Source organism: Anabrus simplex, chromosome 2, assembly GCF_040414725.1.
Source record: "Anabrus simplex isolate iqAnaSimp1 chromosome 2, ASM4041472v1, whole genome shotgun sequence".
Classification (NCBI taxonomy): Eukaryota; Metazoa; Arthropoda; class Insecta; order Orthoptera; family Tettigoniidae; genus Anabrus; species Anabrus simplex.
This window is the reverse complement of record NC_090266.1, coordinates 554721659-554737106: the sequence shown is the minus strand read 5'-3', so window position 1 is coordinate 554737106 and position 15448 is coordinate 554721659. Positions and strand designations below refer to the sequence as shown.

The 15448-nt window shown below is 40.8% G+C and overlaps 1 protein-coding gene across 7 annotated transcripts in view; it reads right to left on the bottom strand.

Annotated features, from left to right (window-relative positions):
* LOC136864217 (ATP-dependent helicase brm) overlaps positions 1-15448 on the bottom strand; it is a 510653-nt gene that overhangs the window by 36883 nt on the left and 458322 nt on the right. For all 7 annotated transcript variants that reach the window (XM_067140929.2, XM_067140932.2, XM_067140934.2 and 4 more), the window contains exon 23: positions 4287-4531. In XM_067140929.2, coding sequence (XP_066997030.2) covers positions 4287-4531 — 245 coding nt within the window. The remainder of the gene's footprint in view (positions 1-4286; positions 4532-15448) is intronic.

Below are 15448 nucleotides of genomic sequence, written 5' to 3'. Positions count from 1 at the left end.
GTCCAGTAATTCAATACCCTTTTGACACAGTCCAACTCAATAAACTTTCCACATAAGATTAGCGCCCCCACATTAGCTGTACATTGCAGTAGCCTCATAACAGCCTTGAACTTATATATTATTTGATTCAGGCTATCCCTTTCTTTTCTAATCCCCACAATTGATTCCCATATAGAGCTCTACTTAGGACCAGAGATTTTAGTAACAGCCTAAGTATTTTATAGCCTGCTCCTGGGTATTTGGCGACTAGAATTTTTATTGCTGCAAGGGCTGCAACCCCCCTCATCTTGCATCTCTTTATGTGGTCTTCCCAACCTCCTGTTCTATTCAGTATCATTCCTAAATATTCTAATCTATCCACTTCCTCTATTCTTGCCCCTTGTATCCACCATTCCCTAACTTTTTTTACCCTCCTTCTTCTACTTAAAATCATCACCTTTGTTTTATTATAGTTAATTTTCAGCGACCACTTATTTGCATAATCTACTAATTTATTCAGACTTTTCTTCAGTCCACCCCTGGTCAGCGCCGTTAACAGAATATCATCAGCGAAGATCAGTCCTGGGATCTCTATATTACCCACTGCCGATACAGCCCACCTAGCCCCTCCATGCTCATCCAATATATCATTTATAAATAGTATAAATAATATTGGTGATAATTTACACCCTTGTTTGAGGCCCTGCTTGCACTCTATCGGTTTGCTTGTTAAATTGTTCTCTAGTTTGACGCTACTATATATTCTTTGATACAGCATCTCTACCGCACGTATCATTTTCCTAGAGACTCCCAGCCTCCCTAGTTTTTCTATTAACGCTTTTCTGCTCACCGTGTCGAACGCTTTCTCAAAATCTACTGCTGCTAGAAATAAACTTCCTTTTTCCCGCACAATGTATTTCTCCGCTATCATTTTCACAATCATGATATTATCTATCGTCTGCCTCCGATGCCGTTGTTTTCAGCCCAGTCTCTTAGTCTGTTGGCTAAGACACCTGTGTAAACTTTGCTCAATGAGTCTAACAGGGTTATACCTCAGTAGTTATTGGGTAAATTTCTATTTCCTTTCTTTTTGTATATTGGGCATATTATCCCATAATCCCATTCCTTCAGTACCTTTGCTCCGTTGAAAATCCTGTTGAATAGATTTACAATTCCTTCTACCATCTGACCGTATTTACTTATTTGTTTCCAGCATATGTTACTAATACCACTCCTCCCTCCCGCTGATTTTATCTTCAGATTCCCAATCACCTCCTTAACTTCTTCTAACGTGATATCCCTATCTAGTTCGTGGATGCTTACTTCCACGTTAGACCACACGGCCTGCTTTCTTTCCTTATACTCCCAATAGTCCCTTCCTCCTAATAGCTCACTAAAATATGTCACCCATTTCACATAGTCAATATTCATTTTCTTCGGACCCTTCCTTCCTTTATTTATCATATTTATTCTCTCCCAAATTTTTTCAGTTCAATTCACACTGCATTCCTTATTTATTAGCTCTGATTGGTCCTTTAACCACTTCTTCTTCTTCTCTGCAATTTTCCTTTTATACTCTTTCTTCAACCTACAAAATGCTTCACGATCTTTGTTCCTTCCTTTTGCTCTGTACTCTTTTAATGCTCCTAGTGCTGCTCTTCTACAAAACTCACATTCTCTATCATACCAGCCATCCCCTTCTGCATTTTTTTTTCCTGCTGTGCTCAACTGCCCATGTCACTCTCCTTATAGAGTATTCTAACAGCTCGAGCGCTCTGTCTATGTTATTTTCCATCAGCGCCCTTTCCCAGCCAATTCTAATTAACTATATCTCCTTATCCATAAATGCATCTAGCTCTCCTTTTGAATTCTCTGTCCATATATATTTAATGTAACCACTCTCTCCCTCTATCGTACTATTCCTCTCTACCTCTTTGGTTTCCTCTCTCCTTACCAAACTCACCCATACCGGGGCATGGTTCGATTCGTTCCAATCCTCCACCATTATGCTTTTGATGTTATCTAGCAAGTCCTCTGAACTCATTACTAAATCTATAACGCTCCCCCCCCCCCGTTCAGTAATATATGTCATTTTTCCTTCTGTCCCCCTCCCAATAACCGTTCAGAATGCAGAAATTCCCGACTTCGCACAATTCTAAAAGTTTTCTACCATAGTTATTAATTACCTTATCGTTACTACTTCTTCCTGATCCTACTATAGATTCTTCTTCCTTACTATACCTCGGGCTTCGCTCACCTATTGTGGCATTCCAGTCTCCAAACAACAATATTCCGTCCTCCTCATACCTCCCTCTAATGATGTTAATTTCTAATAACAATTCCTCGAAGAAGTTATCATTTGCTTATGGAGATTCCTTGTTGGGGTGACAGTAGGCAAAAGCCAAACATACATGTTTCTCTTTCCCTGCCTCTCTCCCCATGTTAAATCTTATCCATACCACACCTTCAATGCCACTCTCAATATACTCTATACGTTCGTTCAATTCTTCTTTAACTAGCACGACTATTCCTCCTGGTACACGGCCCATTTTGCTCAATCTCTTCCTTGACTTGTGCCTCACCGTAAATCCTCCCCAAGTTATCTTCCTGCCTATTTCTAGCCATGTTTCCAAAAGCGCTACAATATCAAAGCTTTCTATTAAATTTTTCACTTTTATATTGCCTATTTTACTCAATACACCTTCAATATTAAAACAGCCTATATTCCAGCCTAGTTATGGCTTATTTTCCTTACCCTCTGAACCACCCTCTTTATTCTTACTCCTCGTCACTCTCTCGGTCTCAGCTTCTACCTCCCTTCCATCATTCTTGGACACTTTATTGTTGTCCTTCCTCTCTTTATCTTCTAAACTTTTATTCCTTTTCCCCCACAGGTCTTTCAAGCTCCTGCTCTTCCCCTTAGTCATAAGGTCTCTTTCTTTCTTGTCACCCCCCAGGTCAGCAATCAAAGAATCCACTTTTCCTTTCGGAACACTATCTGATAACACTTCCTGAACCTGCACATTTGATCTTCCACTCACACTACCTTGCACTGCACTGTTTTCTTGTCTCGTAGCTTCAGCCATCGTTATCACGTTTCCTCCCTCCTCTTGGGCGTCTTCCTGTCTGTCTTTTGGCCGCTTCATTCATTCCTCTTCCCGTCTCATCTCTTCTTCCATACCTTTTAGCTCTGTTACGGACCAAACACACCACCAGATACCGTTCGTTACCACCAGCCCTTGGTCCTTAACAAATGCTTTAAGGCCTTGATGTCTAGCTCGGCCTAAATGCTTTCGTAAGATTTTCCTATTCTCAACTCCTTCTCTTCCCAAGTCTCTGTTTATCCAGATCTTTTCACCTTGTAAATTCCTAGCATTTTTAATCACTATATCCGTCATTAAGGTTGACATCAGCTTCACTTTCACTGGTCTCCTGCCTTTCCCTTTTCCTACTCTTTCTACATCTTCCATATCTACTTCACTGAAGTTAATTTTCAGCTTATTTTGGAAGAGGTCCACCACTTTATATATAAGCTTCACTTTATCTTCATTTCACTCTTCCTGTAATCCATAGATATATATACACTTCTTCGTCTTTTCTTGATTAACAAGTCCGAGCTCATTCTTCAGGGACGCCACTTCCTCCTCCAGATTTTTCACCTGCTCCTTTAGCACTCCTGTTGCTCTCTCAATCTCCCCTATTCTTTTTTCCGTAGCTTCCCACTGCTCCTTGATCCATATCTTCATATCTTCAAAACCCTTGGCTTGTTCCTTTCTCAATTCCTTTACCAGTGCATCTCCAGTATATGTTTTTATGGCATCTCCTATCAGCCCTCTGATTCTATCCCAGTCTTCCCAGCTCATGTCAGGGCTTGGATTCACGTCCACTCCCCCTATAATTAATAGCATATTTATCACCATTGCTGCCAGTATAGCTTCGCCAATCTTCCCCGGTTCTCCTTTGTCCGCCTCATTTCCCTTCGTCGTCTTCTGCCTGCTCTGCCAGCCGCCGATCACCGCACGATATTGCTCAATACCAATCATGTTATACTGCACTCACCTTACCACACGTCCACACTGTCCGGTTGCTCAAGTAGTACTGCGTAATAAAATATATGAGATGATGATTAAATGGATACTGTTGGTACAAAGGTGAAAGAGTGAACATTTTCCTCTACTAAAAAAATTAATTCAGGTGCCATGGACAAGCATGGTATAATTCTCAATATATGAAAGGGAAAAAGAACTTGAAAAAGGCCTTCATTTTTTAGGTAAAATATGGTACTAAATGTGCACAATTTATCTTACCGATCAGTGTACTTGATTACAATAGACATTAATTTCTTCATATGCTTCTTAAGCTTGTTATCAGAAGCAGACGAGTCAGATTTATCAGCTGGAGGTCGACCTCTACGTCGCTTGCCATGGTGAGAGCTCTCTGGTACCCCAAAGCTAGAAGGATCAAGCTCTTCTTTCCTTCGTCGTTTACGCAGTTTCTTTCTTGATGATTTGGAAACTTCTTCCTCCTCCTCTTCCTCTCCTTCGTCAATAGCCTAATGTGAATAAAAATCAAGAAGTAAAACACATCACCTTCTCAGTTTTAAAGTCAGGTTAATTAAACCATATTATCCCTTAACTTGTCAATCTAATTTCAACTGAACATTTGGGTTCTACTGAAGACAAAATATATGCAATTTTTATCAAACAGTGAACTCTCTTTTCATGTAAAGAACAACTCAAAGTGTTAAAACATATTACAGATTGCAATATAATTAATTAAATCAAGAGTTTGTTTTAAAAATTGTAATAATTATTCTTTCTACAGTTCAGTTTTGTAAATATAAACTTAGGTACGCCAATTGCAATCCTTGGTAGTAGAATGTATTTTAATACTGAAGACATCACTCAGAACTACAACAACAAACTACTTATAGCAAGAGAAAATCATTACGACTATATTTAGCAAAATGGTCGGACAATAACTACAACAGACAATTCTACAATGGAATTATTACATTAAAACACCACAAAAGTCCACTGTATAAAGCAAACTACAGACACAAGCAGAATAATAGAATAAAATATATGGCAGCTAACATCACTGCAGTGAGGTAAAAACAAAGTAAAGGATTTCAATCTATATGTGACTAAATCATTATGCACCCTGAATTAAGGAACGTTGTGAAAAGTGTGCAAGTATTCAGATGATTTTGATGATAAGAGAAAGTTACTAAATTTACAATAGACTCAGAAGTACAATATCTAAAGAACACAGAATGAAATGTACTTCTAGATGGACAAGGAGGTAAATATTACAAGATTATGCAAAATTGATGAATAGTGTCTCTAGAGTGTTCAAAAGAACACACAAAAGTGAAGTGCATAACATAAAGACAAAGAGGTTTGGCACTGAAAAGCAAAGAAAAATGTCCAAAATATAGGGTGACCAACAGAGAAAAGGGAGATCCTAGCCAAAAGATGTAAGAACTGGTTCCAAATTGGTAAAATCATTAGCAGACAGGAAGCATGTACTGTACATGTACCACATGATTGATTGAAACTGAGCAGATATCTTTGGCCAGACCTCTTGAATACTTAGGTTGAAAAATAGCAGCTGATCAATATCATATACTGCAGAGTGGCACAACTAGCTGGATATCTGGTGCAGACAATTTCAAATGTTTAACTATACATGCAACAATCTCTAATTTTAGTGGATGTAAGCTGCTAAATTTGGGGCTTGCATTCTAAAAAATGTCTGGCCATATGTGGTGGCAGTTTCAATTATCAGCAAGTTGTTTAATCACTTAGCAGAAAAAAGATGATGATTATAATAATTTTATTATTATTATCATCATCATTATTATTATTATTATTATTATTATTATTATTATTATAATAGGAAGAAAGAAAGCAGAAGCAGCCATAGATTTCACGATTATCATTCATACAGCAAAAGTGATAAATGAATGATCCCAAAGTGACAATGAAGCAAATAATTAATGTGAATACACATAAGACAACTTTTCACATGGTGAAATTAAATCAATGTTCATAACTGGTATAAAATTTTAAGCATTAATCAATATGTGAACCAGGTTAAATGATATAAAAAGGTACAATGGGTGGGACAACAAATTATAGATTTACAAACTGTAATTTCTTCTTGATGGTTTTATTATAGTTTCTATATACTATCCACAGTAGTTTGAAAAATTAAATAAACAATGAAGCCCAACTGTAAAGGGAATACACCAAATGGTGTATTTCTGATGATATGAGCATATTTTAAAATTAATAGATTCATTGGGATCTTCTCCCAGCCAGAACTGTTGGACAAGGAAAGTGGATGATAATGATGATCCACTATGAAATAATTGAATGTCCTTACACATACTGCTGCAACATAACAGCTGAATATGACAGATAGGAACAAGTGTTACTTCACCTTCCAGAAGTTACTGAGGACTGCAACACTCACCAGAAGATTGAAACTCACTGTGTACTGGGTGCACTGTGTACTGTACCAGTGGTGCTGTGTGCATGCGAGACATGGACCCTAAACGAGCACGACATGAACTTTCTACGGGTGTGGGAGAGAAAGATCTTGAGGAATATCTTTGGCGTGGTTGATGATTGACAAGAGCGGCGCATCAGGACAAGTTGGCTGGACAATATTTCAAGCTATATGGAGATGTTAGGGATCCAGGGCTGGAGAAGGAGAACCCTGGACTCAAAGGATTGCTATCAGAGACACCAGGGTCCTTCATGGGCTGTAGCTCCAGGAGTGTGAGTGAGTGAGTGAGTGAGCGAGCGAGTGACTATAATTTTCCAGTGAGAGGCCATCTGATTTTACCTAATGATAGGGACTTTGCTGCTGCATCAAGGTTTATTAAGAGAATGATCAGAAATATACCTCAGAATAATGTCGCATTAAAATTTAAAATTACAGACATAAAAGCAGAAGCTGTCTTTAACTATAGGAACTAATATTAAAAGATGCCGAAGAATATTCTTTACCTAATAACTTCTTCTACATCAACATTCAAAATTGTAGTCATAAAAGCTGAAGATAGTTTGAAATACAAAAATTGGTGAGCAGATAATTACAAAATGTCCTTCTCATCAATATGAAAGAAATTAATATCCTTACAGATGCCACCTTCATTTTGGTAAGAAGCAATAATTACAACAAATGAATTTTATTTTTGTTCAGTACAGAATTACAATATTAAGATCAAGAAATTTCCAGAAGGAAAATTAGTTCAAATATACATCCACCTATTCAATACATCATACAGATGTCAACAACACACAGTGTTACGTTTTAAGGCAGGAAGACAATCAATTGCTATTAAAAATTTGTTTGGGCTTTTCAAATAACAATCTTCACAATAATGTTCTATACTGAAGACCCAACATGGAGTATTATGAAAAGATGGTTATATTCTCCATAACAAGGGAACATTTTAGCCTCGATTTTTGTCTTCACCGTTGATTCTACTGCTTTTTATAGAACCCCCAAAGGAATCAATTTTTAACCCTCTTTTTAGATGCAAACAGCAAGAATTTTATAAGATGTCTTAATTATGTCCGTGTGTTTTATATTTATGTCTTTGTACTCCGTTTATATTAACTTGTATTTTTTTTACATTGATAGGGATATAGGCGGAGAAAGTTGGCGCCAGATAGCGCGTGTAGTACCGAGTAAGCGTAAGGCGATCGTCTTATGTTTCTCCAAGTCAACTGTGAGGAATTTATAGACTGTGACTAAGTTTTTTATGTTAAAACAAATTATATCTTCTCTAATTTTACTCCAAGGCTATATTAATTAATTGTACAGGTATATCCCCTAGTATATTATGGATGAATTTCAGCGCTTAAGCGTTAAACAGCTGCAAAATGAGCTACAGACCAGTGGCACTAACACTAGGGGGGGAGGGGGAAGGAAGAATTAGTACAACGGTAATTACAAAATTCTAACACACTTTATTATCGAAATTATGAATAGGAGTCACCATGCCTTCTCCTGAAGATCACAATTACTCAAGTATTGTACATTGATAAATATATAAATATACCTCCACAAGACTTAAATCATAAATAGAGATTTAAATACGCACTTGCGCCCTTTGCTTATAGACTTCAATTCATGTATTTGTTTAGGTTGATGGCTTACATGAAACTGCAGATGCAGCCTTGTCCACCACCAAAGGCATGTGAATTTCTTGAGTTTCCCAGTGCTGGTTCCTTTGAAGATTTGACCATCAGCCATAACGTGAAGATCACTATCACAAATGTGCATATGATGGATTATTTCATATTTAGAAAATCGGAAATAGATGGAGTGCCTGTTTCCAACTACAAATCATTGTGTGATGCTCGATACAGACTATTCAGTGAAAAGTTTGTTTTGTTTATAAAATTTTTATATCAATCGGGTGAAAATATAATGTGCAGTGCTATGAAATCTGAGTACACAAAACATAAGACCTATAATGTGAAGCTTATTTTAGGAGTACCTGGTGACATTATAGGAGGGAAATGTGAATGTGTTGCTGGAGCAGGCCCCAAGCCATGTTGTTAGCATATTGCTGCTGTAAGCTATGCATTAGAGAACTTCTCGAAGACTGGTATTATGCAGTGTTCAGAAACATGCACCCAAAATTTACAAACTTTTCACCATCCCCCCTACCAAACGGTTGAGGCCAGTTAGCCCTACGAAATTGGAATGTTTGCCCTTGGAACAAGTTTTCCAGGAACCCTGCAATGATTTAGGCCATTGTCAGGAGTTAAATCAGCCTGGATATCAGCAATATGTTGAAGGTACTGTGAAAAGTTCACAACATAAGCTTGCTTTTCCTTTTCCTCTCAAAAAGGAACAGGCCAACTGCTATGATGTCTTTCATGACCACCATTATGGTGTGGATCCATTTGCGACTCAAGCTGAAAATCTTGTGAGAGGCAATGATGAGGAAAGGAAGAAAATTGAGGAAAATACTAGACAACAATCCTAGCAAAGGCTATGGTTCAAAAAGAGGAAATATCGCTTGACAGCAAGTAATTTTGGGAAAAGCCAACAAAGCTTTCGTGAAGTCATCAGGTTGAAAATGATGGGAACACACTTCAATAATTTTGGTCTCATTTTTATCACTGAAATTTTTCTTTCTAATAGCATGTAACCATTTCTTCCTCATTTCTTTATTTTGTGGAAACTGGTGAAACGAAAATGGGCTTCCCTGATTTTTGCAAAGAGGAATACTGCAATAGCCCTACATGGTCATGAAAGTAACAATTTAAACAGCTTAAATTGGTTCATGGTGTGGGTTACTGTACTCACATCCTAGTTCGTGAACCATGGGCAACGGCTGAGTGGCCTAGTAAGTGGTCCTGAGAGTCGGGATACCAGTTGCTATGGATGGGAGTGGGCATCTCAGACATATTCTGAGTCATGGCCCTCCTTGTGCTCAGGCGGCTAGGACTATACAATTCACCGGTGGTCCATAACCCGTTAGAGGAGATATCCTCACTTGGACTATGTGCAAGTAGGGTAGCATCATGCTTCATGAATTTACCCAGCTCAGAACATTTTAAGCAAGCCTTGGACCTATGGGAGTAACGGAGTCCACTCCCATCTGACAGGCGAGGGACTCCTTGGAAACAACAAAAAGGAATTTGATGGGGAGCTATCAATATTAATGGGGCTTATGGAAGAAAAAAAGTAGAACTGGCTGAGTCAGCAAAGATGCATCTGGATGTGCTAGGAGTAAGTGATATTCGGGTAAGGGGAGATAACGAGGAAGAGATAGGAGATTATAAAGTGTACTTGGCGGGTGTTAGAAAGGGAAGGTCAGAGTCTGGGGTAAGGCTCTTTATCAGGAATACCATTGCACGCAACATAGTTTCTGTTAGGCATGTAAATGAGCGAATGATGTGGGTAGATTGTCACTTGGAGGAATTAGGACTAGAACTGTCTCCGTGTATTCACCATGTGAGGGTGGAGATGAGGATAAAGTTGACAAGTTTTATGAAGCATTGAGTGACACCGTGGTCAGGGTAAACAGCATGATAGAATAGTGCTAATGGGCAATTTCAATGCGAGAGTTGGGAATAGAACTGAAGGATACAAAAGGGTGATTGGTAAATGTGGGGAAGATATGGAAGCTAGTGGGAATGGGAAGCGTTTGCTAGACTTTGTGCTAGTATGAGTTTAGCAGTTACGAATACATCTTCAAGCATAAGGCTATTCACCTTTACACACGAGAGGCTAGGGGTACCAGATCCATAATAGTCTATATCTTAACCGACTTCGAATTCAGGAAATCTGTTATGAATGTACAAGTTTTCCAGGGATTTTACGATGATACAGACCACTATGTGATCTGTAGTGAACTAAGTATAGGCTTAGGGTACAGAAAGTGAAATCTGTCTGCAAACGAATAAGAGTAAAAAATCTCCAGGACGAGGAAATTAGACAGAAGTAAATGGATATGATTAGTGAGAAGTTTGGAACAGTAGACAGTAAGCAGGTTCAGGATATAGAAAGTGAATGGGTGGCATACAGGGATGCTGTAGTAGAAACAGCAAGGGAATGCCTAGGAACAACTGTGTGTAAAGATGGGAAAAGGCGAACATCTTGGTGGAATGATGAAGTGAGAGCAGCTTGTAAACGTAAAAAGAAGGCTTATTGTTGTATGTCCTCCGCTCTCTCCGCTCAGCGCCAGCCAGCCGCACGCACGCAAGCGTGGAGATTTCGAGACTCGACGCGCAGCCTTCAGTGCGCGTGCCTGTACCGTCGAGTGCTGTATAAAAGGAGCTCCCTGCCTACCACACTCCAGGATTCTCCCCGGTGTCCTGCTCCAGAATACACTGTACGTCGAACACGGAGGCTACTCCTCTTAAAAATGTGTCTCGACCAGGTGGACGGAATTCTGGTAGTATGAGGTTTCACCTCAGGTCACTGTTCCAAGTTCCCGTTCCTTCATCCAAGTCGAGCCCCGATGCTGTACTCTACACATCCCCTATCTCCCTCAGGCTCTGACACTCACACATTAGACTCTCTAATTGTGTACTTAGCTTTCCTTCAGTGCAAGCTCATAAACTCAGACACGGCCAGTTAGAAGGAACTCCCTTCACTAATCTATGCAAGTGAAACTGATAGTTTTCGACTATCACAAACTGAACATTCCTACGAACTATCTTTTCAAGATAGAAGCTAGTGTAAATACATTCCAAGTGTATATAGTGTACAGTGACAGAAACTCTCTAGCTTAATTATCTACTTTGCTTCAAGACAATTTTATGTTTATTCTTGTAAATTTCTATGTGAAGCAAATAAACAAGTTGTGTTCTGGTAAACCTTATCCTGTTTACAACACAACTGCAATCTGTCACCATCACATTGGCGACGAAGTACAACAGTGGTCAGTGTGTCGCCCACTCATTCACAGCGAGGTCAAAACTGCTTACATTCTGTCGTCAACTCATTCGCGACAAAGAAACAAACTCTTACAGTGTATCGTCAACTCATTGGCAAAGTGACACTATACTCCGTAACTATCACCATTCCACACTGGAACCTGTACGGACTCTACCAGCAGTTAGCCTTTTCTCCAGTGCAACTATTAGCCTCCTTCAAACTACGGACAGTCCGCCTACATTCCAAGGCTCTCTCTCTCTCTCTCTCCCTCACAGCACCTGTCTGGCACGCTTCGGCTTGTGTGCTCTCTCACACACTCCCAGCTGTTCCGGTGAAGGTCTCGCCTCAAGCCAGCTCAGTACAAGCTGCTACACAAGTTCTGTTCTCACACGCCTCTCAACATGGCTACAGCCGAGCAACTCGCGGCCGTATTGCAAGCTCTCCAACTGCAGCAACAGCAATTCATGCAGCAGCAACAAGCAGCATTGCTCACAGCTATTCAAGCTCTTTCTGTTTCTACACAGCCCTCAGCAATTCCTCCGTTCTCTGCTTTTGATCCGGCTAAGGAAGAATGGTCAGTCTATTTAGCCCGCCTACAGCAGCATTTTATATGCCATTCCCTCACGGATGACAAGCGCCAACGTGCCCTATTTCTCAGTTCGGTTGGCAATGCTACGTGCGAATTACTACAAAAATTAAGTCCAGAGGAGCAACTCTCTGAAGTGCGGTTCACACAGCTCTTGGCCCGTATCACTGAACACTATGCTAAGGCTCCACACATCGTGGCCGCTCGCTACAAATTTTTTCAGAGCAGAAAGCAACCGCATCAGACTCATGCTGAGTGGATAGCAGAATTAAGAGGTCTAGCTAAAACCTGCCAGTTTATATGTTCCAAGGACAGTTGTGGTACGCCCTATACCGATTCCCTCATTCGGGATATGGTCATTCTGCATACTCCTGAGGACAAAGTTCGTTTTGACGCTGTCAAGAAGAGCAACCCTTCTTTAGAACACGTCCAGCGTATTGCTACAGTATACGAACTTACTACTAAAACTGCCGCAGAAATAGCTTCTAAACACGAAGTAGCTCAAGTCTCTACTCCAGCCCGCCAGTCATCTGCTACCTTGAACCGCGCAGCCAAGTCGCTCTCAGCCAAGCATTCTCGCTCGGTTCCCTCTCGTTCTTCTACAAGGAAGCCCACTTCTAAGAGCAAGTCGCAACTCCTGCCTTCCTGCAGAGGATGTTTCAAACATCATGAACGTCGTGCATGTCATTTTTTCAAAGCCACTTGTGAAAGATGTAATAAAGTAGGACACATCAAGACTGTATGTCAGAGTTCGCTCCACCCTGCTAAGACTCCTGCAGCGCGCCCGAAGCCTATGCAGCCCCGACAGGACATGGAAGTTGATCAGCTGAATCTTATTCTTCCTACCAAGAATTTTCACAAGATCATCGTTCCTCTATCCTTTTCTGATCGCTCTATCGATTTTCAGTTAGACACTGGATCACCTGTCTCTATCATTAACCTGGCTAAATATCACGACTTAGGTTCTCCTTCATGCTCTCCAGCTGACATCCAGCTTGTTACATTTAACAAAAGGAAGATTGACATTAAAGGCCAAATCACACTTCCAGCCAGTTATAAAGGAATTCAGAAGGTCATTCCACTACTCGTAGTCAACAACTACACCGCATCGAACATTATGGGCATGGATCTCTTTAATTTATTCGGCTTCCAGATTCATGACAACATCAACGTAGTATCTACTTTGCAACCTACTTCTGATATTACGGCTCTCCTCGAGCAGTTTCCTGAAGTCTTCGACTCTACGCTCGGAACCGCCAGAAACTATACAGCTCACATACAGCTGAAATCCGGCGCTAAGCCGCGCTTTTTCAAAGCACGTCCAGTACCCCTAGCACTTCAAGAACAGGTCACTAAGGAGTTAGAAAGATGGATAGAAGACGGAATAGTGGTACCAGTCAATGGGCCACTCCCCTAGTTGTAATCAAGAAACCTGATGGCAATGTAAGACTTTGTGGTGATTTCCGATCTATGATCAACTCACAAATCGACACAGATGTCTTCCCAATTCCCCGTCCTGAGGACTTATTCCGTCGTCTAGCTGGTGGACAATTCTTCTCTAGAGTGGATCTTAAAGAAGCCTATCTACAGCTACTTTTAGACGAAGAATCCAAGCAATTTCTCACACTCAACACTCCTATCGGACTGCTACAGCTCCAGCGTCTCTTCCTCAGCTGCTATTTTTCAGCGCTATTTAGCTCAACTCACCGCCTCCATTCCCGGTTGTGCTAACTACCTTGATGATATTACTGTGACAGGCAAAGATCACCAAGAACATCTCCATAATCTGCGCCTCCTTCTCACGAAGTTGAAAGACAATGGCCTACGAGCGAATCTCGCTAAATGCACTTTCTTTCAGCCGCAAGTTCACTACCTGGGACACATCCTCGATAAAAACAGCATTCAACCTAGTGAACGGAATGTCTCGGCGATTGTAAACATGCCTGTACCACAGAACATCAAGCAGCTCCAATCCTTCCTAGGCAAAGCAAACTACTACAACAAGTTCATTCCCCGCTTCGCTTCAGTTGCAGCTCCATTAAACGCCCTACGCAAAAAAGGTGTTAAATTACAGTGGTCTCCGCAATGCCAACAGGCCTGGCAAACGATCAACAAAGCCCTTGTTCAAGCTGTTAAACTCACTCATTTTCAGCCTGGCAAGCTCATCACGCTAGCTACTGACGCATCAGATTACGGCGTCGGTGCCGTTCTCTCCCAGAAGGATCGTCACGGACAAGAACGTCCCATCGCCTTCGCTTCGAAGACACTTAATTAGCAGCAACGTCGGTACTCCCAGATAGAAAAAGAAGCTTTAGCCATCATCTTTGGTATTCGCCGTTTCAATGAATATCTCTATGGCAACCATTTCCTGATCATTACTGATCACAAGCCTTTAGTACACTTATTCCATCCTGGTAATAAGATCCCTGAGCATTCCCTCAGAAAGCTTCAACGATGGTCCATGTTCCTTTCTGATTATTCCTATCAGATATCCTATCGTGCCACATCCCAGCATTGTAATGCTGATGCCCTCTCTCGCTTACCAGTAGGTCCTGATACCGCCTTCAATTCTCAAGAATCCGAATGTCTTCAGTTAGACATAGAACTCGAAGACACCGTATCCAGCTTTCCTATTGACGCTACCTGCATTGCTAAAGCTACGGATAAGGACAGTACACTTGCTACAGTACGTACTTACATGCGCAACGGTTGGCCTCTTCAGAACAAACTTCCTGCTCACCTTGCGCCTTATCATCCTATTCAGCATCGTCTTACGACTCGTGCCGGAGTTATACTCCTGGAAACCGGCACCACCTTCCGAGTGGTTATCCCACTTAGTCTACGGAAACAAGTTCTCGACTTGTTACACCAAAGTCATTGGGCCATATACCGCACTAAGCAACTGGCACGTCAACACTGCTACTGGCCTGGTATTGATGCCGCCATCAAAAAGCTCATCCGCCATTGTGAACAATGTCAAATTAATCAGAACGCCCCGTCTTCTGATCTAGCTTCATGGCCTCCTGCTAATTCTCCATGGGAACGAGTTCACATCAATTTCACAGGTCCTTTCCTCAATTCCATGTGGCTCATTGTCATCGATTCTCTATCGAACTTTCCCTATGTAGTGGATATGCATTCGACTACTACTACAGAAGCTACCATTCGTGCTCTTCAGAAAATAATTACAACTGAAGGATTACCTCAAGTACTAATTTCTGACAATGGACCGCAATTCACAGCTACTGCTTTTAAGAGCTTCTGTACATATAATGGAATTCGCCATATCCTAGCACAGCCTTTTCACCCTCAATCTAATGGTGAAGCTGAACGCTTTGTACAAACATTTAAGAAAAGTATGAAAAAAGCTGTCTCTTCAGGCTTAACTAAAGACCAAGCATTGCTACAACTCTTAAGCAACTACAGAACTCTGCCCGGCGCTGATAATGTCACTCCCGCACAAAA